General features: G+C 40.4%; 1 protein-coding gene across 2 annotated transcripts in view; it reads right to left on the reverse strand.

Moving 5' to 3' along the window:
- Positions 1-20,038: 20,038 nt before the first annotated feature.
- PLEKHB1 (pleckstrin homology domain containing B1) overlaps positions 20,039-26,878 on the reverse strand; it is a 34,124-nt gene continuing 27,284 nt past the window's right edge. For both annotated transcript variants that reach the window (XM_051987147.1, XM_051987148.1), the window contains 2 exons: positions 21,423-21,525; positions 20,039-20,525 (listed from right to left, as the gene is read on the reverse strand). In XM_051987147.1, the coding sequence (XP_051843107.1) occupies positions 20,383-20,525; positions 21,423-21,525 (246 nt within the window). In that variant the 3' untranslated portion in view covers positions 20,039-20,382. The remainder of the gene's footprint in view (positions 20,526-21,422; positions 21,526-26,878) is intronic.

Below are 26,878 nucleotides of genomic sequence, written 5' to 3' on the forward strand. Positions count from 1 at the left end.
AAAAAATATGGTATCCACAAAAAAACATAAATTTTAATATGTTTTCACTTCATTAGATATTTCCCAATTATATGTAAATTTTTAAAATTTATTTTTTTAACAATCTCAGATCAACAACAACCTCCTAGTTATCAAATCAATGCCCTCTTTTTTTTTTTTGTCTTTTTTGCTTTTCTTCTTTGACCCTTGTGAACCAGTTTTCATTTCTTATCCTCAAATACAGCCTTTCTTTTACCTCTGCCACCGCTGTTTCTTTGTCCACTTTCCTACTGCCTTTTCCTCTTCCTAATGTTCAGGTGTTTCCTGTTTGTTTTGTTTTTGCCTTTCCCTTTTTTCTCCTTTACCAATCTCCTTCACTCAGGGCTTCAGTTACTGACTTTATCCATGTGATTCTCAAATCTTATCTCCAGTCTTTGCCGTCTTTATTATATTCAGATTCATATCTTCAACAACTTCCAGACTACTTCTACCTTTTATATCCTAAATCTCAAAATCTACACTGCTCTTCCAATAGTCTTGGAGTAGAAAATGCCATCCATATATAGAGAAAGAACCATGGAGATTGATGCAGATCAAAGCATACTATTTTCACTTTTTTTTCCTCATGTTTTTTCACTTTTGTCTTTATTTTTTTTTAACAATATGACTAATATGGAGATATGTTTAAAATGATTGTACATGTATAATATATCAGATTGCTGTCTTGAGGAAGGAGGAGGTAAGAAAGGGAGAAAAAATGTGTAACTCAAATCTTTTATTAAATAAAATAAGTAAATAACTTATTTTAATATTAAAGCTTTTTATTTTCAAAACACATGCATGCATAATTCAATTCATGTATCATGGTCAACACTGACCCTTGCAAAACCTCGTTTTCCAAATTTTCTCCCCTTTCCCTCCACTCCCTCCACTGACCAGCAAGCTGTATAAAGTTGAAAGTGCCCAGCAGAGAACAAAAAAAATTACCAGGAAGTAAAGAAAAATGGACACTCATGAATATAATCTATTGTATATGCTTTCTTGAAAGATATATATATATCCAATATATGTTAACCATATTAAAATGTTAAATCCAATTTATGTATACATATTTATGCAATTACCATGCTGCACAAGAAAAATCAGATCAAAAAGGGGAAAAATGAGAAAACCAAAAGGAAGCAACCAATAACAAAAAGTGAGAATATTATGTTGTGATCCACACTCAGTTCCCACAGCCCTCTCTTTGAATGTAGATGACTCTCTTCCATCACAAGATCATTGGAACTGGCCTGAATCATCTTATTGTTGAAAAGAGCCACGTCTATCAGAATTGATCATCATATAGTCGTCTTCTTGCCATGTGCAATGATCTTTTGGTTCTGTTCATTTCACTCAGCATCAGTTCATGTAAGTCTCTCCAAGCCTCTCTGAAATCATCCTGCTGCTCATTTCCTTCAGAACAATAATATTCCATAACATTCATATACCACAGTTTACCCAACTATTCTCCAATTGGTGGCATCCATTCGGTTTCCAGTTTCTTGCCACTACAAGAGGGCTGCCACAAACATTTTTGCACATGTGGATCTCTTTCCCTCCTTTATGATCTCTTTGGGATATAAGCCCAGTAATTAGAGTATGCACATTTTGATAGCCCTTTGGGCATAGTGAAACTCAAATCTTACAAAAGTGAATGTTGAAAACTATCTTTAAGTGTAATTGGAAAAAAATACTATTAAGCAAAAATAAAAAAATCAACACATAAATTTGAATAGTTCCTCCTAATGTTGGTGCTGCTTCTATTTTTTTCCATCTCTTCTCATCTATCCTTATTATCCCCACTCCCACCCAAGTCAACAGTGGATTTGAAGCCCCTCTGTTTCCCTTAACGTGGGTTAGTCCATTATTCTGAGATCGTTTTACTGGGTGTGTCTGTTACCCACATTACAACTTCTTGTAAACACAAGTAAGATTTGGGTGAATCAGGTAGACACCAAAAGTGGAATTCAAGCAGTCCTGAAAAGACTTGGGCAGCCCTCACACCAATAGGCTATTTAAATTTTTTAAATTTTAGTTTATTTTCAAAACATGCATAGATAATTTTCAACATTCACCCTTGCAAAACATTGTGTTCCAAATTTTTTCCTCCCCGACCTCTTTCCCATGATGGCAAGTAATCCAATATATATTAAACATGTGCAATTCTTCTATACATATTTCCACAGTTATTGTGTTGCACAAGGAAAATCAAATCAAAAAGGGAAAAAATGAGAAAGAAAACAAAATGAAGCAAATAACAAAATGAAAATAATTATGTTGTGATCCATACTCAGTCCCCTCTGAGCTCAGATGACTGTCTTTATCACAAGACCATTGGAATTGTAAGCATTTTTTTTAAAAATCCTGAATATTATGGTCTTGGCTCTCAATAAGTTTTCTTAGACCAAGTTCCTTCAATTATGTCTGGGCAAGACACTTATTTGTCACTGGGAAATATAAGCAGCAACTTAACTCACTTCCAGGGAGCTTATAAACTAATAGAGGGAATATTAATTCCAGGGAATATTACTAAGCTAGAAGGTAGAATGGAATTGGAGCAAAGAAGAGAAATCAAGTCAAATTACTCTAGGAAAATATGAGATGCCAGAAACTGCCTTTAGCTGAGGGAAACAAAGAAGACTTAATCGAGAAAGTGCTGTCTACTCCAGACCTTAAAGGAAGAGAAAGATTTCAAGTATACATGAAGAAGAGAGGTCTTTATGCCATGAAGAATGGCGTCTATTAATGCACAAAGGTGGGAGAGGGCAGGGCAGGGTTAGACAGTAGGATTTTACTCCCCTTCACGTGCCCAACTCTCCAGTGACACAGCTGGTTCTCCCTCATACAAGATACTCCAGCCTTTAACTCCATGCATTTTCAATGACTGTTCCTCATACTTGGAATTTTTTCTCCCCTCACCTCCACCTTTTCACTTCCATCAAGTCTCAGCTAAAATCCCTGTGTCTGAAAAAAGCTTTTCTCATTCACCTTTTAAGGATAGAGTCTTTCCTCTGACTCTATCTTCATTTTATCCTGAATTTATCTTATTTCTATATGGTTGTTTTCATTTTGTTTTTCCCATTAAATTGTGAGCTCCTTGAAAGCAGGAACTCTTTTTGCCTTTCCCTGGATCCATTGTTCTTAGCACATAAGTTTCCTGGCACATAGCATTTAATAAGTGTTTATTGACTTGACATGAAAAATCTGTGTGTGAAAGGGAAGAGTGTGATATAAGCATAAAGCCCCAGTTAAGCCTGGGATCTAATAGTGGAGAGCCTTTAATGCTAAAGTGCTATAGACAATGAGGAGCCACAGATGGTGCTTTGTAAATAGTTATATGAATGAGATCTGTTATTATTTCACATTTTCCACTTCAGGGAAATCTCTTCCACTTCAGGGGAGATCTGGTTTCTTGAAAAACCCTTCGAAATAACACTGGGCATTTGGAAGCAATTGGAGAATAATGGGAACACAATGAGACCCTACCTTTATCAAGTTCTGCCATTGACTGTGGTTGCTTATTTTCTTTCTGGACCTCAGTTTTTCTAATCAATAAAAAAATGAGGAAGTTAGACTAAGTTCACTTCAATTTAAACATTAAACATTTATTATTATTCACTCTGCCAGGAACTCAGGATACAAAGGAGGAAAAGGAGCAGTCCCTATAATCAAAAAGCTCACAGTCTACTTAGAGTTGGAAATAGCAACAGAATATATGTTGAAGAGTTAATATAAAATATTTTCAAAGTAATTTCAAGGAGGAATAGGGAGAGCTAATAACTGGGGACTCATGAAAAGCCTTATGGGGCAAGCAGCATTGAAAACTGTTTTAATGACTATCTCTACTATTCCTTGCAAGCCGTCTCTTTCTCTAGAATCTCTTTCCCAAGGACCTTACTTTAATGAATTCCTGCCAGTCTTAGCACATGATATATCTCCTCCTAGTCAATGTATTGGCAATGACTGAAAAATAAGTCATGAGTCAAATGCAATAAATATCTGTCTGATAGCCTAGTGGCCTTTTACTGTCTTGAGTATGGCCATTAGCAACTGCCTTAGGGGGAGGGAAAACCACTAACCTATTTATTTTCCATTTTAATAACTCAGTTGCATCTTCTTGGGTTTTAATGACTCGAGTTGAGCTTAGATCATCTTCCTTTGCTTTTAACACACAGAGTAATTCCTAAAGGGCCAATGTGTGTGTAAGATGGATGAGAGTCCCTGGTGCTGAGAAAGCAGAAAGGCTGAAAGTTTATGTACACAGGAACCATGTGTTTCTCTCCACACCTCTTTGGGTCCTGTTGAGTCTGGACAGGTTTGGCTAATTAATGAAGGATGAAAAGAGGAGATAGGCAGATATTCCTCTGGATTTTGACCAGGATCTAGGGTCTCTGATTTAGAAAGAGATGAGAAAGCCAAGAAGAAGGGGGAAGTGAGTAGGCAATAGCTCTCTTATGAGAGAGCATGTACAATAGAGAAGTCCTGAAATACTTCAGGAATATATACTTCAGGAAATGAAATACTTCAGGAAATTATAGCTTCTAAGCACACAGAATGGCTGAATAAGTTGTGGTATATGAAGAGGGGAAGCATATAGACAGGTCTGGCAAGCAGTAAGTCAGCAATAGCAAGTATAGATATGAAGAGAGAGGGTGCAGGAAGAGCTCTTATAGCTCTCTGGTCCTCAGGACTGACGGACAGACAGCTGGAGGATGTGAAGTTGCCATCATTGAGTCACTTCTCAACCCTTTTGCAGGATAGCTTCAGCCTCATCATTCAATTGAAACTACTCTCTTTAAAAATGATCTTTTAGAAAGCAATAAATTGGGAAAACATTTTTACATTTAAGGGTTCTGATAAAGCTCTCATTTCTAAAATATATAGAGAACTGACTCAAATTTATAAGAATTCAAGCCATTCTCCAATTGATAAATGGTCAAAGGACATGGACAATTTCCAGAAGAAATTAAAACCATCTCTAGTCTTATGAAAAGGTGCTCTAAATCACTATTGATCCGAGAAATGCAAATTAAGACAACTCTGAGGTACCACTACACACTTTTCAGATTGACTAAGATGACAGGAAAACAATGATGAATGCTGGAGGAGATGTGGGAAAACTGGGACACTGATACATTGTTGGTGGAACTGTGAACGAATCTAATCATTCTGGAGAGCAATTTGGAACTATGCCCAAAAAGGTATCAAACTGTGCATACCCTTTGACCCAACAGTGCTACTACTGGTCCTATATCCCAAAGAGATATTAAAGAAGGGAAAGGGACCCACATGTGCAAAAATGTTTGTGGCAGCCCTGTTTGTAGTGGCCAGAAACTAGAAACTGAGTGGATGCCCATCAATTGGAGAATGGCTGAATAAGTTGTGGTATATGAATGTTATGGAAAATTATTGTTCTATAAGAAATGATCAACAGGATGAATACAGAGAGGCCTGGGGGGACTTACACAAACTGATGTTGAGTCAAATAAGCAGAACCAGGAGATCATTGTACACGGCTACAAGAAGATTATACGATGATCAATTCTGATGAACATGGCTCTTCTCAACAATGAGACAATTCAGGTTAGTTCCAATGATCTTGTGATGATGAGAGCCATTTGTATTCAAAGAGGATGATGGGAACTGAGTGTGCCCACAACATAGTATTTTCACTTCTTTTGTTATTGTTTGCTTGAATTTTATTTTTTCTTATTTTTTTCCTTTTTGATCTGTTTCTTCTTGTGCAGCAAGATAACTGCATCAATACGTCTGCCTATATTGGATTTAGATTTTCTTTTTACCATGTTTAACATATATTGGATTATTTACTATCTAGAAGGGGGGAAATTAGAACACGAGGTTTTGCAAGGGTCAATGGTAAAAAATTATCTTTGCATATTTTTAAAAATAAAAAGCTTCATAAAATATAAAAATGATCTTTTAAGGTGACAAATCCAATGACCTTTTCTCTTTGCTCATCTATTTGGCATAGAGGCACCTCCTCAATCGTCTCCTCTCTGGATTTTCTTGACACTGCTCTTTTGATTTTTCTCTTGTCTGATTTCTCTATCTCCTTCACAAGATCTTCATTCAGGTCACATCTGCTACGAGTAGGTATCCTAGGCTCTCTTCTCTTTTCTCTGTCTAATATCTTCCTTGACATTCTCAGAACTGCTTGTGGTTTCGATTATCCTCTCTATAAGAATAATTCCCAGGACAATACAGCCAATACTGATCTCTCTTCTGAGCTTCATCCTCACATTGTCACCTGCCTGTTGGATATTTCTAAATGGATGTGCTGAAGATACATTAAAACCCAATTTATCCAAAACAGAACTCATTATCTTTTCCCCAAACCCATCCCCTTTCCTCTTCATTGGGATCAGTATCTTTCAAGTCACCCAAATTAACACCGGTATTACTCCTAACTCTCCCATCTGCAGTCATTTGCCAAATCTTGATGATGGTTTCTGCCTGCACAATTTTCCTGATACATATCTCTTTTTCTCTACTCATTCAGGTACTGTCCAGACCACTGTGATAGTCTCCTAAATGCTCTCTTTGCCTTGACTCTTTATCTTTCATCTCTTCATCTTTGATTTAGCCATCAAAATGACTTTCCTAATGTGTAGTTTTAAGCACGTTACTCCTCCTCCTACTTGGTATCCTTCAGGGGCTTTTGTGACTGAGTGACTTTTTCTGTTTCAGAGTTCTAACTCTGGGTCCTCTCCTTAGCTTGACTCTAGATTGCTGGAGGTTCTGCTCCTTGAAGGGTTAGGGTTAGGGTTAGGTGGTAGTCACTTCCTCCTTAAAGTCTCCTTGTATCATGGTCTCTGAACTGTGTGATTCTGTTCTTTGCTGGATGTGGTGGTTCCTACTGGTCTAGAAGCTTCCAGGAACCCTCGCTATTTCAATCCATTTCTCCTCCAATCTTGACCCTCTGAGAGGGAACACTTGTTCCTCCTAAAGGCAGCTAGTTGCAGCCTTGATAAGTTAGTTCAATACCTCATTAATATCTTGTGACTAAATTCAGAGCCTTCCTGTAATTACAGATCCACAGAAAAGCTCAGAAGAGGCCACAAACAGGATGATTCTGTTGCTACTTTGCTACATTTAACAGACACGTAAAAAATCGGATATCACAGAGATTCCTATTTGCTTATGTAATGCTCTTTTATTTGCATTTAGAAATGCTTATTGATGATTGTTAGTTAATGGTAAAATATATATGAATAAAAAGAAAAGCAAAATATTGTCATTGTGGGGAAACTTTAAAAGGACTTGGAATACTGGGCTTAGGAATTTAAGGTCTATTCAGTAGGCATTGAGATGCATGGAAGCTTCCCAAGCAGATAATGTGGCAGAATGGAAAGAACATTAGTTCCTGGGGCAGCCAAGTGGCTTAGTGGGTACAATGTTGTACTGAGAATCAGAAACACTTGCATTCAAATCACATCTCAGACATTTATTGTGTAATCTTGGGCAAATTTCCCTTTCTGTGCCTCAGTTTTCAGGTGAATGGCCTAAACTTGATGGTTTCTAAGTTTCAATTCAGTTCTAAATCTGTTATCCTTGAGATCTAGGTTCAAATGTCACTTGTGTGAACTTGAAAAATTGTTTAATCTGTTCCTCATCTGTAAAATAAAGATTTGTATTTTGTGTGTATAGTATATGAGTGTGGGTGGTTTGTATGAACTAATTGGCTCTGAGGTCCCTTCCAGTTCTATTTTGATGATCTTATGATAAGACCAATAAGATCATCCTGGTAGTAGAATGAGAGTTAGATTGGAAAGGGGAAAAAACAGAGGCAAGAAAGATTTTTTTTTTTAAAGAAGGCTATTACTATAAAATCAAGTGAGTGATAATAAGAGAATGATGAAGGAAGATTTTAATTTTTTTAATTTTAATTTTTTTATTAAAGCTTTTTATTTTTCAAAACATATGCGTGGACAATTCTTCAACATCAGCCCTTACAAAACCTTGTGTTCCAATTTTCCCTGCTTTCCCTCATGCCCTCTCCTAGATAGCAAGTAATCCAATATATGTTAAGTATGGTAGAAATATGTTAAATCTAATACATGTATATATTTATACAATTATTGTACTGCACAAAAATATCAAATCAAACCAGTAAAAAAAAAAGAAGCAGAAAAATAAAATGCAAGCAAGCCAACAACAAAAAGAATGAGAATGCTATGTTGTGAACCGTATGCATTTCCCACAGTCCTCTCTCTGGGTGTAGATGGCTCTCTTCATCACTGAACAATTAGAACTGGTTTGAATCATCTCATTGTTGAAGAGAGCCCCGTCCATCAGAATTGATCATTGTATAGTTTTCTTGTTGCTGTGTACAATGATCTCCTGGTTCTGCTCATTTCACTCAGCATCAGTTCATGTAAGTCTCTCCAGGCCTCTCTGTATTCATCCTGCTGGTCATTTCTTACAGAACAATAATATTCTATAACTGCTAGGGAACAGAATAACAAGAGTCTGCATTAATCCTGTCACTCTTCTCGGTCCCTTGCACACAAGGCCCCATTTGCGTAAGCAACAAGTCTGTGCAAAGACAAGTCTTGTGCAAACCTGACCCCTGTGTTCTGTGGCTGGTTGGATCTCGGTCAGCTCATTTTGGGGAATGGATGTTGAGGCTTCGGGTGTGGATTCTGCCTCATTGGCTACAGTTCTGGGACACACACCCTGATGCCAGGACAGGCATCGAGCACGCACCAGATGGAGATCGCCGGGAGTCGGGCTCCTGGATACACAAGCTAAACACATCCCTGTTGCTGGGGCCTGTTGGCAAGGGAGGTGAGAGGGTATAAGAACAGGACAGCAGAGGGAGAGGGAGGAAGGAGAGACAAAGCTATGTAATCAATAAAACTTCTGAACTGCCTAAGTGGTGCCAGACTGCTCTGTCAGATCGGGACTCCGAGGGTCGGAGAGGCAACGATAACTGTGGGTGAGTGCTCAGATTCCACTGGTGTCAGCAGGTCTGCACCAGCTGAGGACCCCAACATATAACATCCATACACCATAACTTATTTAACCATTCTCCAATTGATGGGCATCCTTTCATTTTCCAGTTTCTAGCCACTACAAACAGGGCTGCCACAAACATTTTGGCACATACAGGTCCCTTTCCCTTCTTTAGTGTCTCTTTGGGGTATAAGCCCAGTAGAAATACTGCTGGATCAAAGGGTATGCACAGTTTGATAACTGTGCATAGTTCTAGAGAGATTGCTCTTCAAAAAGGTTGGAACGGTTCGCAGTTCCACCAACAATGCATCAGTGTCCCAGTTTTCCTGCATCTTCTCCAACATTTGTCATTATCTTTCCCTGTCATTCTAGCCAATCTGACAGGTGTGTAGTGGTATCTCAGAGTTGTCTTAATTTGCATTTCTCTGATCAATAGTGATTTGGAGCATCTTTTCATATGACTAGAAATAGTTTCAGTTTCTTTATCTGAAAATTGTCTGTTCATATCCTTTGCCCATTTATCAATTGGAGAATGGCTTGAACTATTATAAATTTGAGTCAGTTCTCTCTATATTTTAGAAATGAGGCCTTTATCAGAATTTTTGAATGTAAAAATGTTTTCTCAGTTTATTGCTTCCCTTCCAATCTTGTCTGCATTAGTTTTGTTTGTACAAAAGCTTTTTAACTTAATATAATCAAAATTATCTATTTTGTGATTAATAATGATTTCTAATTCTTCTTTGGTCACAAATTCTGAAGGAAGATTTTTAAGGACTAAAAGTAATGTTAGGAGTTGACATAACCAATTCCATTTTCTTATGTATTTGCTTCTTTTGTTTTTGTTTTTGTTATATGATGTCTTAGCAAAATGTCTTTCTCATTATCTCCCTTTTCCCTTATGATTATGAAGGAAAACTCAGAGAACCTAAATAGCTCAAAAAAATTGCTTGCCCCCTTTTTCTTCTTTTTTTTTTTTTTGCTGAGGCAATTGTGATTAAGTGACTTGCCCAGGGTCACTCAGCTAGGAAGGATTGTATCTGAGACCAGATTTGAACTCACGTCCTCCTGACTTTAGGGCTGGTGCTCTATTTACTGCATCAACTAACTGTCTTTTGCCACCTTTTCTTTATCCCTATCTGATAAAGCCTCTAACAAATGCCTGTTGACTGACTGACTGATAAAGAAGATACAGTTTCATTTGGGCTGGTGTAAATGGCAATAACAACAAGAAGACATTCTTTCCTTTGTAACAATTTAAGCAACTGTATGTTTTCAAGATTCTGTTACTCTCTCTGACTCACATACCTTAATAGGAGAAAAAACACACACAGGTTTGTCATCTAGGGAGTTGTGAAATACACAATATCTACTGTGAAATACACACGTCTACTGATACTGTATCACATTTAAGTGAAAAAACTTCACTTTATCCGTAAGTGAAAAAACTTCACTTTCTCCGTCTCTCTCTCTCTTTTTTATTAAGGCTTTTTATTTCTCTAACATACGCATGGATAATTTTTCAGTACTGACCCTTGCAAGCAACCTTGTGTTCCATATTTTCCCTCCATCCTCTCATCTGGATGGCAGGTAATCCAATATATGTTAAATATGTTAAAATATTTGTTAATATATTTCTCTCATGTTTAACATATATTGGACGACTTGCCATTTAGGGAAGGGGAGTGGGAGAAGGGGGGGGGGACTTCCACACAAGGTTTTGCAAGGACTAATGTTGCAGAATTATCTATCATATGTTTTGAAAAATAAAAAGCTCTAATAAAAAATAAAAATATATATGTTAAATCCAATATATATATATATACACATATTTATACATTTATCTTGCTGCACAAGAAAATTCAGATCTATAAGAGATATTGCAAAGTGAAATGTGTGTGCATGTATACATTTACATATAGGTACACATATATATGTGTATACACACACACACACACACACACACACACACATATATCCTTCTTTCCTCTGACACTGTTACACCTCCACTGCAGACCCTCATCTCCTCATACCTAGAAGAATATTCTTCAGGTGGGACGGGTCTCTCCCCACTCCAATCCATCCTTTAGTTCCGTCATGAAAGTGATTTCCCTAAAATGCAGGTCTGGTCATGTCATTCCCCTACTCAATAAACCCCAGTAGCTCCCTATTCCCTCCAAGATCAAAGACCTTCATAACCTAGCTCCCGCCTATGTTTCTAGTCTTCTTACACTACTCCCCAGTTTATCATGGATCAGAGGACAATGTATGCATGCACACACATACATATATACATACATTTCATCTTGCCATATCTTTTACAGATACAACCATATATAGTGATACAAATGTTTTTGTTCAGTAGATACTTATAGGTATATCTGTCCATATCTGTACATCTCCTGACACAGGCATGGGAAAGGATATATGTTTATACATATATGTAGATGCACACCTGCACACACACACATTTCACTTTGCAATATCTCTTATAGATACAAATATATATAATCTTGTTCTGTAGATACAGATATGTATTTCTGTACATACACATATACATATACTTGTCTGTATCTATCAGAGATGTTCCAAAGGTGACACTGACAGGCCTTGGCAACACTTAGACTTGGGGGAGTGAGAAAAAGTGAGGACTCAAGAATATGCACATAAGTTTTGGGCATGAGACCAGGACGATGGTCTTGTCTCTTTAGTAACAGGGAAGATGTATATGTGGTAGGAGTCCAGTTTTGGGAAAAGATAGTGAGTTCAGTTTTGAATATATTGACTTTCAGCTGCCTACTGGTCATCCACTTTGAGATATCTGAAAGATGGTTGGAGATGTGAATGTTGATAGACTACATGTAGTGAGGCAAGGAACTGTCTCCCACACATAGCTTGGGGTGTCATTGAATGGCTTAAAGGGAGACAGAAGAGCTACCTCTAGCCTCTTCTCTCTCTACCCTTTTCTGAGGGAGGACTCAGTTCTTGCCAGGAGAGGAGCAGGTAGCTGGGGCCAGAGGAAAGGGGATACTGGACTATCTGCTCCTTAATTAGTATTTATTTAAAGGACATGATCAGAGCAAATTGTTCTGTTATTATTGAGAAATAGGAGGATCTTAGCCTTTATATCCAAAGCTTGATTTCTTTGGTACCAAATTATCAGTTCCACAAGGAACACACATAGAAAATAACAATTATCAAAGAAAACACATTTACCCCAATCAGTAGCAAAATAGAAATCAGAAAGCTTGTACTTAGGAGAATATATAGCAGACAATATTGAGTGAAGGAGCTCTCCCTTTGGAATCAAGGCAACTCAGCTCCACCGAGAAAAGAGTACTTGATCTCACCAAAGGGATAGTCCCCGAAGTCTCTAATGTAGCAAATTGGAGGAAGGGATGTGAGAAAGACTGCTGGCTCTTCTCATTTCTTCCTAGAGATTTTCCTTCAGCAATCTGAAGTAGGGTTGTCATCTTCCATCTTCCTTCTCAAAGCTAGAAGGAAGCTGTGTCTGGAAGTGTACAAAGTACGCTGAAAGCTTGTGGTCCTGAAGAAGACTCAGTAAGGGTGGATAAGAACTGATGTTCTCTTTAACTTGCCTATTCCACCACACCCCTCCTGCAGAGTAGTGCGTATGCTACCAATATAAGAAGAAATTTTGAGACTATGGTTAAATGAGATTGGAGAGTTTGGGGCAGAATACATACATCTGAGAATCATTAACATAATATCCTTTGATCCAGCAATGTCTTTATTGGGCCTGTATCCCAAAGAGGACATGAAAAAAGGAAAAGGACTCATGTGTGTAAAAATGTAGCAGCCTTTTTTTGTAGTGACAAGAAACTGGAAACTGAGTAGATGCCCATTGGTTGGAGAATGGCTGAATAAGTTGTGGTATATGAATGCTATGGAATATTATTGTTCTATAAGAAACGATCTGGAGGATGATTTCAAAGAAGTCTGGAGACTTAGATGAACTGATGCTAAGTGAAGTGAGCAGAACCAGGAGATCATTGTACATGGCAACAAGAAGATTATACAATGATCACTTCTGACAGACGTGTCTCTTTTCATCAGTGAAGTGATTCAGGTCAGTTCCAATGGTCTTGTGATGAAGAGTGCCATCTACATCCAGAGACAGAACCATGGGAACTGTGTGGATCACAACATAGTATTTTCACATTTTTTATCGTTGTTCACTTGCATTTTGATTTCTTTCTAATTTTGTTCTTTTTTGATCTGATTTTTCTTGTGCAGCATGATAACTGTGGAAATACGTATAGAAGAATCGCATATATTTAACATATATTGAATTACTTGTCATCTAGGGGAAGGGGTGGGAGAAAGGAAAGGAAAAAATTTTGGAACACAAAGTTTTGTAAGGGTGAATATTGAAATTATCCATGAATATGTTTTGAAAATAAACAGCTTTAATAAAAAAAAAAAGAGAGATGGTAATTAAGTTTATGAGAGCTGATGAGATCAACAAGTGAAATAGTATAGAGGGAGAAAAAAAGAGGGTCCAAGACAGACTTTTGGGGCACCACTATGATTCAAAGAATGATCTGGATGAAGATTCAGCAAAGCATTAAACACCTAAATTTCAAGTCTGGGGGAGCAAAGGAGAACTGAGAAGGAGCTGTCAGATAGGTAAGAGAAGAACCAAAAAATGTGGGGTCTCAAAAACTTAGAGAAGGAAAGAATGTCCAAGGTGCTATGGAGGTGCTATCAACATGACTGTGGTGATTGATTGGATATGAGAAATGAGGAGTAAAGTGAGAAATTATGAGAGAATTAAGGGCTCATAGTATCTTAAATTTGGGACTGGAAAGGACCTTAGATGTCATCTAGCTTAAACTTTCCCCACCCCATTTTATAGATGGGGAAACTGAAGATTTAAAATGACTTGCCCAATGTATCATACAGCTGGTAAAGGTTTTAGGTTAAATTTAAACTCAGATTTTCCTAAATCAAGCTGTAACCCTCACTTCATCTTTAGCTGCCTCTTTCATTTTGTGAAAATATTTATGATATTTGTCAAGGTCAGAATAATAAAAAATTTAAATATTTTTGAAAAATAAGGAGAAGCAGGGAATAGGTGAACACATTGGATTTGAGATACTAGTGGGGTATTTAGATATAGATATTCTAGAAGGGATAGGAAACATGGATCCACACAGAAAAAAAGGAGAAAAGCCCAGGCAAAGTGAAATTTTGTTGTAAATATGCACATTTATAACACATGCTTTCTATGGAAACACAATTAAAATATGTTATCAATAACTGTGCAAATAATATAACTCCTTGAGAGCAAGAATTATCTTGTTTTTGCCTTTATATCCCCAGCAACTGGAAATATGACATATACAATAATTAGGCACTTAATAAATGCTTATTGAATGAATGGGTATAATGGGAAGAGTGTTGGATTTGGGATTATGAGAGACCTAGGTTTAAATTATCATCCTAACTCTTACTAGTTAATGGCCTGGAGCAAATCTCTAGTTATTGCACCTGTAATCCTTTAAATACATTCCTCTTATGATTGTCATGAAAAAAATTTTTTAAAGTGAAAGTAACTTTTAAAACACATGGAATGATTGTGATGGAATAGTATTTTGCTATAAGAAATGACAAAAAGAGTGAGTTCAGAAAAACCTGGGAAGATTTATATGAACTGATGCAAAATTAACAAAAACAGAGCATTTCATATTGTAATAACAGTATTTTAACAATGATCAACAGTGAAAGAATTAGCTACTCTCATGAATAAAATGATCCAAGACAATTCCAAAGGCTCATGCTGAAAAATATCATCAACCCCTTGAGGGAGAACTAATGAACTCTGAGTACAGATTGAAGCATATTGATTTTCACATTCTTATTTTGTGTGTGTGTGTGTAAGTGTGTGTGTGTGTGTGTGTGTGTTTTAACAAGGCTGATAAGAAAATATATTTTGCATGACTTCATGTATATAATGAGCATCATATTGCTTGCCTATTCAATGAATGGGGAGGACCTGGAGGAAGAAATAAAATTTGCAACTCAAAATTTATAAAAAATTTACTTTAAAAAACGAAATACATAAATTGATCTAGGAAAAACACTATAGAAATGTGTGTTATTCTTATTGATATATTATATAGTCACTCCCGAAACCCCATTCCAATTTGCTACAGGACAGACTAGGTGGCCAAAAGAGTACTGATTTGACTAGAGAAAGTGGAAAAATTTTATTTGGAATCCTCCTTGGTCTGCAGATGACAGAGGATTGGAAAGCAGAAAAGCAAAGATGAGATATGGTGCTACCACGAAAAGAATGTCCTCAGGACCTGGGTTTCTACTTTCAAAGTAGATCTTTGGCTCTGCTGTCTCTTACTTGTGGTTGTGAAATATGACTAAATCTTTCTGGGCATCAGATTTCTCATCTAAAATGATGGGCTAAACTCTCTCTAAGGATTTATAATCCTATGACGGCGAAGTCACTGTCCAGGGTCTGAAAGCTGCTCTAGCAGGTACACAATTATCTTAGTGCAGCAGCTGGGGCCAGATGCAACAGGGTCCTCATTTTTATGTTGACGATCGGCAGAGCTCCTGATTTAAATGCACAGTAAGAAACTACGTTTCTCTGGCTAGCTTAGTATTGGTCCAAGATTCATGGATTTCTCAGGGAGTGGTTCTGGACATCCATGGTGCAGTTAAACGCCTCCTGGCGCCAGACTTGCCGGAAACACACAATCCATGCTGGGAGAATGGATCTCCCCTCATGGGACCCACTTGTTTCTGTGCTCCTAGGAGCCCTGTTTCCTTTTCCAGGGAGTCTACATCTTAGATCAGGTCTTAAATTTTTTCCACTTGCAATCCCTTTTCCTTTGAGAATATAGGTATATAAAATAAGAATACAAAGCAAACATTTGCTGGGAATAAGTCATAATTTCACTACTCCCACATCCGTTATGCAAGCCTGAATGGGGCTACAACCTATAGTTTAAGAAATTTTGTTTTAGCTTGCCTGAAGAAACCGACGGCCCTAGTTCGGACAGGAGAAGACCTAACGGTACGTGACAACTGTACGTGAAGAGTTCTCGTGTGGAATTTGGATCGCTCTTGTTCAGTACGGCCCCAGGAGCCCCGGGAGAACGTTGCGAGCAGACAAGCTTTCAGCTGACTCTATGAATTATTGGACCTTTTCATAATGGAGCAGGTTGTCGGGAAGGGTCGTGAGTTCTCTGTCCCTGAAGTCCCGTAAGAGGCTGGATGCCCGCTTGGAAGAGACGCCCTTCAGGAAATCCATTCTTTATATGTAGGTCAGGCTCTCGCTTGGAGCTGGGATTCTAAATGATCCATATTTGAAAGGGATCAAACGTGCTCGGACCGCTAAGGAGACCCCGGACCGCAACACGAGTCCGGGACAGAGCGGGGCGCTCCGAGGCCGTCCTTGGCTTCCTGTGGGCGCGCGCTCGCTCCCTCCGCGGCCATGGGCCAGGGCAGCAAGACCGGTCTGCCGACGCTAAGGGAGGCTGGCCTCTGGCTGCAGCCATACCCGACCCACGCAGACTGGAAGCCGGGTCTAGCAGGGGGATGTCCTGGGAGCACACCGCCACCTGCTGTCTGCTTCCGGAATAACCCAGGTGAGGCTGCCGAGAAACCAGCCCCCGGGAGCCAGGGATGAGGAGAAAAGGGGGCCTTCGGGAATCTGAACAATCCCTCCCCGCTTTACAGATAAGGAACCTGAGGCACACTATTACAAACATGGGCCAGACCTGCATGAACTAAGGCAAAGTGAAGTGGGAAGAACTGCGAGATCACCGAGCACGCGAAGAGCAAAGTAATGATCAGTTTGGCTGCTGTGATCAATACGGTGATTCCGTAAGGACTCCGGGTGAAAAAAAAATGCCATCCACCTCCAGAGAGAGAAACGAACGCTGAGTGTAAATGTGTAGTGTAATCCACCATCTTTTTTTTTCCTCGGCCTTTTTTGGGTATTATTTCACATATATATCTGATTTCATTGTTTACCTTTTTAGTGGGTGGAAGAGATAGAATCTTTTGATTTTTAAATCAAAATAAAAAAAAGAATATTAAAATAATTTTTAAAGGAAAAAATGTGAACTATTTAAAAAAATAGCTTTCTGCTTTTCAAGATACATGCAAAGATAGTTTTCACTCTTGCAAAACCTTGTATTCCAAATTTTTCTCCTCTCTTTCCCTCTCCCCCTCCCCTAGACAGCACGGAAGCTATTATTGCTAGGACTGGAAAGAACTCTGGGAAATAAAACATAGGTGGTCTTGGGGAGAGATCTTTGAGATTACGAATGCAGGGGTTCTTAACCTGGGGAATATGGATCTCCAAGATATGTGGATAGCTTTCAAAGAGACTCAACATAGAATTTTCAATGTTTTGATGACCATATTTCAACATAACTGGTTTCTTTTGCTAACTTAAGTATTTTATTTAATGAATTTTAAAATCTTGTTCTAAGAAGGGGGCCAAAAACTTCACCAGACTACCAAAAGTGTCTATAACTCACTAAGATTTTAAAATTCCTGATCTTGCCCAACTGAGACCCAGAACACAGAACAGTGATCTTACTAGAACTGGAGCTTCACCTTTTCTCTTCCCCGAACTCCCACAGCCCTTCACAGCCTGATTGGTGCTGATGTACCACAGCAGCTCCTTCCTGAATTAGTTGTGCCATAAAAGCCGTGGGCTTGAACATCAAGGGAAGGTCTGAGTTCTTTTTTGGGGGGGAAGCAGGCCCAAAGAAGGCTTTTCTCACAAACAAATTCAGGACCCCTGGGAGCAGTATCACAGTTGGTTTTATTAGTAGAATCCTGGAGCTTCTGGGTTCCTGTCTACACAGGACAGAACATTACAATCTACATAGTTGCCACCACCATCACTTAGCAAAAATCTAAGATGTTGCAGAATGGGGATCCCCAGGCAGGGAGCCACTACCACTGGGGGAGAGGAAAAATGATCAGAACTGGGGGAAACCTTCGGCAAGTCCTCACAGAATTCTGGAGCTCCTAAGGATCTCCCAGCTCAATCCTCTAGTTTTATAGATGAGGAAATTAGGGCCAAGAGAGGAAGCAAAACTTGCTTGTGCTCACAAAGGAAAGGGACGACTAAGTTGGAACTAGAGCTGAAGGTCTCCCGTTTCCCAAGCTGGGGTCTTTTGCATGACTTTTTTCCACTGGTCAGACTGTGAAGTCAGTGAGATTTGTATCTAATGCCCTCTGCTTCCTCTCTCTGTTCTTTTTCCCCTGGAAGCCCTAGTCCCTCTAGGCATCCTTACTAATTCTGACTTTTCCCACTGAAAGCTTAGAACATATAAGATTCATTTGGGGAGGAATTTGTACTTAAAGAGGAATCAAGTAAGGGCAGTGATTAATTCGAAGGAGAAAACCTCCAGTGGTGGAATTGTAGGTGCAAAGGACAGTCAGACAGGAGGGAGGAAGGCGGACATCAGATTGGTAGGGAGAGGGAGAGTGGGAGGCAGGAGTGGGACTTAGGTCTTCTTGCATTCAGCCCTCCCTGCTTTCTTTAAAGACTAGCTAGGTTTTCTCTCCCATTACAGTTTTTGTGCTGGGCCTATGTTGAGCCAGTGGGATAAAGACAATCAGGAGAAATTAGACTGGTGGCCTGGCGTGGCTTTGGAGGCCCCTGCTCAGACACAATACTCCCAATCTCAGGTCAATGCCAGGGGAAAATGAGTGAAATGACTACTGCGACTGTTTCAAGTTCTCTCCTTTGGTTCTGTATTTTTGAAGTGTGGAAGGGTATGTATCTAATCATTGGTCTAGGGTCCTTCCAAAGGCAGAGAAGATCTTTTGGGAGTTGGCCCTCCTAAACTTATGCTCTTTCCATCTTGAGACCAGTAAGGCATTTTCCCAGAAGCATGTTGTCTGCAGTCTTTGCTAAGCTGGAAGGACCTTCAGAGACTGTGTCTAGTCCAGTTTCCCTTCTAGGGCAGAAGTCCCTTTCACAAGTCTCCCAGGTCAGGAGTCATTCAGCCTAGCCTGGAACACCTCCACTGACAGGTAGTTCATTCCCTCCCAAGTAACCTTTTCCATTGTAAGACATCTGTTATTAGATTCTTCCTTATCTTAATGTGGCTCTGTCTTCCATCCATTGGTCCTGCCAAACAGAAATGTCTAACCCACGCACTGAGCACTGTGCCTGGCACAGAGTAGGGGCTTACTGTATACTAGCTGACTGACCCCTCCTCCACGGGACAGCTCTCAATGTTTGTACTGGCAAGCAGGACTCTTTTTTCTTTAGAATAAATGGCAAAATTCCTTTAGCTTATCTAGAGACTTTGGGGGGATGAGAAGATCTAGACAGATCTCTCCTGGCCCTTGGACACCCAGGACTACACATCCTTTTTTGGTTACTAGGGCCCTGATGGCTAAGAAGTAGGTATCTCAGGTTCCAAAGGAGTCCAAGGTATGTTTCTCCTCTTCACATCCTGGGGTGGAAGGGAGAGCTCCCTATACACAGCCCTGGCTCTCTGTACTTAAGCTCCCATGTGAGAGGCTAACCATTCTTCTGTTACTTCCCAGCTTCCTTGCCTGGCAAAGAAATCCCAGCCTCCTGCTTCTGGCTATTCAAACTTTGGGAAGTATCTCTCCTCCATTAAGGCCATTCCTTAATCCCCCTGGCCACGCTGAGGGCTGTCAGAAGCAGACTTTGACCTGGCTGGCAGGGGCAGGGATGGAGGAGTAAGTATGGGAAGGAAGCTAGTTAAGGGTGTTGGAATGAGGATCTTTTGTGGGTCTCAATTTTTCTCTACTGAACTATGTGTTTTTAGGGGAAAGAAGAGAAGGACCTCTGTGTTTCTGTGTCTGATGAGTATGTATGCTGGAATATCCGTAAGAATAATCTGTAAGAATCTGCAAATGTGTTTGGTGTACAGGAGAGAAAGAAGTTTCTGGTTTAATTCCCTGGGTGGGAAGAGAGAGAGAGAGAGAGAGAGAGAGAGAGAGAGAGAGAGAGAGAGAGAGAGAGAGAGAGAGAGTGAGTGAGCGTGTGTGTGTGTGTGTGTGTGTGTGTATGTGTGTGTGTGTGATGGGAATGGATGAAAAAAATATTCAGACCTCTAGACCCAGCTGTGGATGGGGGAATCACTGGGAGGGTCAAGATATCTTATATCTATTCTATAGTTGGGGCACAGAAGGGCATGGACATTGGAGAGACTAGAGATAACAGAACTTGAACAGAGCAAAGGCTGAGGGAGAAACCCAGTCCTTAGGATTCTGGGAGATCAGGACAGGACCATCAAAGAGAAGTTTGTGCCATAGATAGATAGGCACCTAATGAGGGCTAAGGCCAGGATCTCTGTCCAATGGTGGGGAGAATCGTCAGGTGCTCCTGGGTATGTGGACTCAGAACCAGCAGGGCATCCACATGAGGGAACCCAGGGCGGCACCTGTGGCAGCTCCAGCCAACATTCCCATAGCTAGCTCGCCCCCAGTATCTCGGCCATAGTAGGGTGAGTCACGCAGGATGACGTGGGTCACTCCTGGAGCTGTGGAAAAGAAAACAGAGGGGAAAGGGAACTGTGCATTTAAGAAGAAGCTGAGGGAGTTATGGCCTTCCTGGTCTTCAAAGCCCATTCTAAATTTGACCCCTCTGGGAAGCTCTCCCTGGCCATATATACCCAGCTCCTTTGAACTCAATGTCTGTACTTTTGAAAGAATATATAAATAGGGCTGCATTCTCTGTCTCTCCATCAGATTGGGAGAAGATACCTGAGAGCACAGAAGGAAGGATTGGGAGGGGGTCTTGCAGGAACATTATGGGATAAAGGGAAATGAGGAGGGTTGGGGGCCCCAGAGGGAAGAACACCTACTTGCAGCCAATCTTTCTTTTTTTTAATATATTTCATTTTATAATAACTTTATATTGACAGAATCCATGCCAGGGTAATTTTTTCTACATTATCCCTTGTACTCGCTTCTGTTCCGATTTTTCCTCTCCCTCCCTCCACCCCTCCCTTAGATGGCAAGCAGTTCTATATATGTTAGATATGTTCTTGCAGTCAATCTTAACACCCTGAGGAAGAGTAAGAGGAATGGGGAAGGAGGAAGGGAGGGCTAAGGAGAAAATTGGGACCAGGTCTTGAGGTAGAGATTAGGACTCATAAAATCCCAAAATCTCAGAGCTGGAAGGAACCCCAGAAATAAAACTAGCTCAACCCCAAAACTCTGGAGAGTTGAGTATATCAAATGGTAATGACCTTAACTCTGAAAGCTTTTGTAATGGTAATGACCCTAGGTCTCTGGGCTTTTCCAAAGACTTTTCCCTCTCTGATACACCCCGGTCCTTGGCAAACAACTATGGGGTCTATTCCCCATTAGGCCTCCACATCCCAAGGAAAACTCCCTCATCTCCCAGGGTCCAGGGTGCAGGAAAGGGTCCATACCTCCATAGGGGGGGCCGTAGTAGCCAGTGCGGATGTAGGTGGCATCATGGGCATTGGGTGGCACCATCTGGTAATAGTCATCATAGGGGTCATAGATGCGTACCTGAGGACAGAATCAAAGTTCTATCCCAGCCCTCAGAGTCTTTAAACTCCCCCAATTTCCTCCCCATCAGTTTCCATCATTAAACCTAAGTGTAGTCTGTCGCTGGCTCATACCTCATCCTGACCCCAGCCTTGAACCCTGGTCTTCTTCTCCCTGGTTCAAAGTCCTCATTCTGCCTTCTGAGACCCACTTCACACCCCAAAGCACTATTTGTCTTGTTTCTCAGCCTCTCCTGCTAAATGGCTGCACCTTTCAAGGGGACAACTCAGAGGAAAGGTCACTTTGTCTATTTTAGTGGAAGAAGGAGAAGGGAAGAGAAGTCACATAATGAATCTGGGGCAGCCACAGCTAAAGTTCGTGCTGTGTCTTTGAGCCAATGTACTGCCTCCCTAAGAAACAGCTCTGATGGGAGCCATGGAGAAGAAACTCCGGGTCTTGTAATAGTCTTCCAGAAAACAGCCCTTCTTTCCCAATTAGGCCACTTTCCCAATTAGAACACAAACAGACTAGGCACTTCCTAGGGGTGAGTTTTATTCTTCCTGTATCTCCCATAGCAACTATACAAGAACATGATCAGGGAAATGCTGAGAACAAAACAGAAAAAAATGTTTTTTTTCTATATGCCCCCCAGGAGGAAGCCAGTGGGCCTTCCCCTCTCTCCATGGTCCTGAAATACATTTTTGTGATTCTACCTCTTATGAGGAGCTCTTAGGCTTCTCTTCTCAGTTTAGTGTCTCACTTGTCCCTTGATGCACATAAAAAAGGGGCACACAGCTTTGTGAAAGAGGTAGTGCAAAAGTGATTGCTCTCAATTTAAAGAGGAGGATGCTGAAGATCAGAAAACTGACTTCACTGAAAGTCACATAGCCATTAAGGGAGAGTTAATGCAATTCTCTGGAGGAATTGAAAGAATATTGAAATCCGATTCATCCCTTTAATGGGAAGAACAGGGCTAAAAAGGCCAAAGAAAGGACATGGGAATGGTGAGGCTTTTCTTTAACCCCCAGACATGCACGTGTGGACAAAATACTGGTGTGCACGCATAACAGAAAGGGTGCTAGAAGGAAACAAAGATTAGCAGAGAGACAGAAATATAGAGACCCAGAAGGAGATAGAAATCAATTTAACTCAACAAATACTTACTGGTTGTCTACTGTAGGTGAACCCTTGCCCTTGATGCTGGAGAAGGTACATAGCTAAGAGCTAATTCAATTAAGAATTTATTAAGCAACTACTATATGCAAGGCATTGTTCCTTCCCTCAAGAAACTAACATTGTACTGAGGTTATACACATGAGATATTAACACATGGTGATTTAAGGAGGGATATAACTCTAGCTTCTAAAGGGAACAATATCATTTAAGAAATGAAACCGAAGTGTCACCTTGAATAAAAGTATTACCTTCCAAAAGGTGAACATGACAAGGGAGTGTATCCCAAGCATGGGAGATAGCTTTTATAAAAGAGCAAGAGGATACAGAGACAGAAAGAGGCTGATAGACACAAAAACTGATACATATAGTCACATACAGCCAGAACTAGAATCAGAGAGACAATGAAGAGGATACTAATCCAATGGGCCCATTTATCATTACACTGGGTACCTAGATTTGAGTCTATTCTAGTGTCATTTGTCCTTCTCTCCATCCATCAGAACTGACAATCCAACTTAATGTAGAGTGACTGGAGGCTGAAGTCAAAATCAGAACCAGATTTTCATGGTCTTTCACAGGATTTAATAATTACTCACATTCTGTGCCCCCTCATCTACACTCAAACACACACAGCCCTGGACTTTGGAATCTGGGGATAGTAAAAATACAGGAGCTCCCCCCAAATCATAAGATAAGTTCCAACACTCTTAGGCCTGTCTTCAAGATCCTCCACAATTTGACTTCAAACTCTCTAGTCATATTTACATCAATCTCTCATCTCATGCCATCATATTGGAGTCTCTGTTTCTTTCCAATAAGGAAATGTCCCTTCAGGTGCAAGTAGCTCAAATCTTTTTCCAGTCTTACTGTTGTTTCATTTCAGCCTTTCATCCTTCTTCATGGTTGTCCTTTTCTTTCTTTAAAGTCCACTTCTGGAGGTTCCTCTTCCAAGAATCTTTGTCTACTGCCTATAATCATGGGGGCTTTCTCTCTCTTCTCATTCTCCAATGTCATGTGTGTGTGTGTGTGTGTGTGTGTGTGTGTGTGTTAGACAAATTCTGTAGCCTATGGGTAAAATGTTGTATATGAAGTTAGGAAGACCTAGAATAAAATCCTTTCCCTAATACTAGTTGTGTGACTGTCCTCATATACAAAAATAAAAGAATTCACAGAATACTTACCTCCCAAAATTGTTGAGGTTCGAAAAAGATAATGCATGTAAAATAATTTGCAAATACTTAAGCTCTATGTCATCTATTATTATGAGTTATATCTGTATTCACCATTAAATTGGGAGCTCCCTAGGAATTTTTATGCCTGCAACAACTGGCACAAAATATGCCCTCAGCTGACTAAGGGGAAGTGGGTAAAAGAAATCATCTCTTTTGGGAAGAGACAGAGACCCCAGATCACTGGCACAAGATGCTTTGTAGAATGGTACCTCCAGGTGGTTTTGAAGGAAGAACATAGTAGAATAGACAAAGGGAAGAGTTTACTACAGTCCATTATCTCATAGCTTTCTATTTTAATTATTTTACTATCTAAGCACTGAAAGACTGCAAATGCTATCAGTTCCCTCTAAGTTCAGTGCTCTGGAGACAAATTTCCTGTTTCCCTACCCTAGTTAAAACAAACTTCTATGACTTCTATGATTTCTGGGTCATAGTGTGTCTTCTGAAATGTAAGACCTTAAATACAGCAAGTAATATAATTATACTCATCAGAATGTAAGCTCCTTGAGGGCAGACATGGTCTTATTTTTTTTGACTCTATCTTTGGTGTTTAGCTTTAGTACAAGTACTTATACAAAAACTCGTACATAATAGGCACTTAATAAATGATTAACTGGGCAATGAGGAAAAGGTCAAGGGATACTGTTATGATGGGAACAGAGAATAGTTCCATTGATTCATAAGCAAGGGAAATAAGGCAAGAAAATTATTGCTAGAGAGATTTTGAGTTACAGATGTTGGGGATGGAGTAGATCTGATCAGAATTCCAAGGTAAGGATTTTTTTCTTTTAAAAATTGTTCATGTTTGTATGAATAAAATATTTAATTTGAAAAACAAAACAAAGAGGCAATTTGGCCTTCTCTTTTTTACAAAAGAGAATGACACTCAGAGAGCTGGAGTGACTTCTAGGTCACACAAATAACGGACGGAAAGTTCTCACTACAAAGCCAATGCTCTTTTCACCAGGAAGGAAGTTGATGCCCCCAAAAGAGAAGGGACTTGCTCAGTCCCCCAACGAGGTGAATAGAAACCACCTTCAACAGGTCAACCAGAGGCACTAGATGGCGCCATAGTGCACAGAGCGCCGGACCCTAATCAGGCCAACTTGCCATCAGATTTGGCTTCAGGTACTGCGTAGCTAGCGATGTGGACCCATCTTAAATCACATAACCTCCGTCTGCCTCAGTCTCCCACATCTGTAAAATGGGTACCATAATAGCACTAATCTCCCAGGGTTGAAGGGATCTAATCAGATAATACTTATTAAATGCTTTAAAAACCTTAATGGGCTATATAAATGCCAATTATTATTATGACTATTATTGTTAAGGGAAATTTTGGCTACATACGTTGCGTGAGTTTTGCAGATTTTCTTTAAATCACGTATGGCAACAACGAATATCGAAAGAACAAATCCTATTTTTAACATTTTTGGTGTGTAAAAAACTTCATTGAAAACATTTTTTTCCTTGCTTGCTATTATGGACGGTACTGCATAATAATAGCACTTACCTTCCAGCGTTGTTGTAAGGACGAAATGAGATATGTATAAGGTGCTTTGCAAATCTCAAAGCGCTATGTAAAATGCTATTTTTATTGTATTTTTCCAACAGGACATTTTAAAATATGGACTATGTGTCTGGCCCTTGCGCTAGGAACAAAGACAAAAAAGAAAGGAAAGGGCATTCTCCGCCCTTACAAAGTTTACATTCTACTGGGGGCAGGGGATGATATACTGTATGCATATGGATACATAAATACAAGAGGATTTAAGGAGAGGTTTCCACCACACAGAATACAGGAGGGAGAACATGCCTCTAAGCGGAAGCAACCAAGCAGGCTTTTGGTGGGAGAGGTGGTGACACTAACAAGTCCGCAGGTATGAGGTAACTCCTGTGCCCTACTGCGCATGCTCAGATCTGGACTCCTTCCCTCCCTGCTCGCCGCCTTCCCCTCAGAGCTGGGAACTCTGCGGTAAACACGAGCTGGCTCGCTTGCAGCCAATCAGAAGGGTACATGCAAATGAGATGCCTGCCAGCCCTTCCTCCGTGCCCACCCTTCTACAGGTGCCCCCAGAGACTTAAGCAAGCCTCGGTCTCCGACAGAAAAGGGTTAATTTGTGGACGGAAGCCTGCTGGGCACACAGTGGGCCCTCCCTAATGCAGAAACATCGGAGCAGACTGCCTGCCCCGCTTCCGATCCCCACGGGCTCTGGACACGTAGGAATACAAAGCACAAGGATAGCTAAGGGGAATTTTCCACCTTTTTCGAGTCTCATCCACCAGCCTTGATTTTTACCAGTTCTTACTTGCCTTTTTGCATCCAAAGAGCTTAGAACAGTGCTTTGGCCATAATAAAGGTTTAATAAATAAATGTCTCATTCACTCACTGGTCAGGATTCAGGGGTAGGGTCCTCTGCCCTCTGACCTGCTCCCGTCAAGGAGAATCACGGCCCTCATTCATCCCACCCCATGGCCGGCCCCCGACTCCCCCAAACTCCCCTTCCCTCCTCCTTGTGCCCGATTCTGCCCAAGTTCTCACGCCCACCCTCTGAGCCTTGTGCCAAGGTAACCCCGGAGCTGATCTGCCCCCAGAGCACAGGTGACTCCTGCTTGCTGCCCAGCCCTCGCTCACCCCCGGTACCAGACACTGCTGATGTCTAACTTGCTTCCCTCTGGAAAGTTTGATCCTACTCATTCCTGGGTGCTAACCTACAGCGAGGCGACCCTCCACATAGGCTATGCAAGGATCAAGTGAAGGAACGAGGAATGTTTCACCTCGAGAAGTCTTGGGGGAATATGGCGGCCACCGTTGGGCATTTGAAGGGTTGCTGCCTGCAGGGATGAGGCTTGCTCTGCTTGGTCTGGAGAGCATATGGAGCAGCAAGATGGGAATGGGGGGCGGTATGGAGGATGTGGTATAAAGAAAGATTTTGGCTCAATGTAGAGGTAAGCACAGAGTAGTG

This window comes from Antechinus flavipes, chromosome 3 (assembly GCF_016432865.1).
Source record: "Antechinus flavipes isolate AdamAnt ecotype Samford, QLD, Australia chromosome 3, AdamAnt_v2, whole genome shotgun sequence".
NCBI lineage: Eukaryota > Metazoa > Chordata > Mammalia > Dasyuromorphia > Dasyuridae > Antechinus > Antechinus flavipes.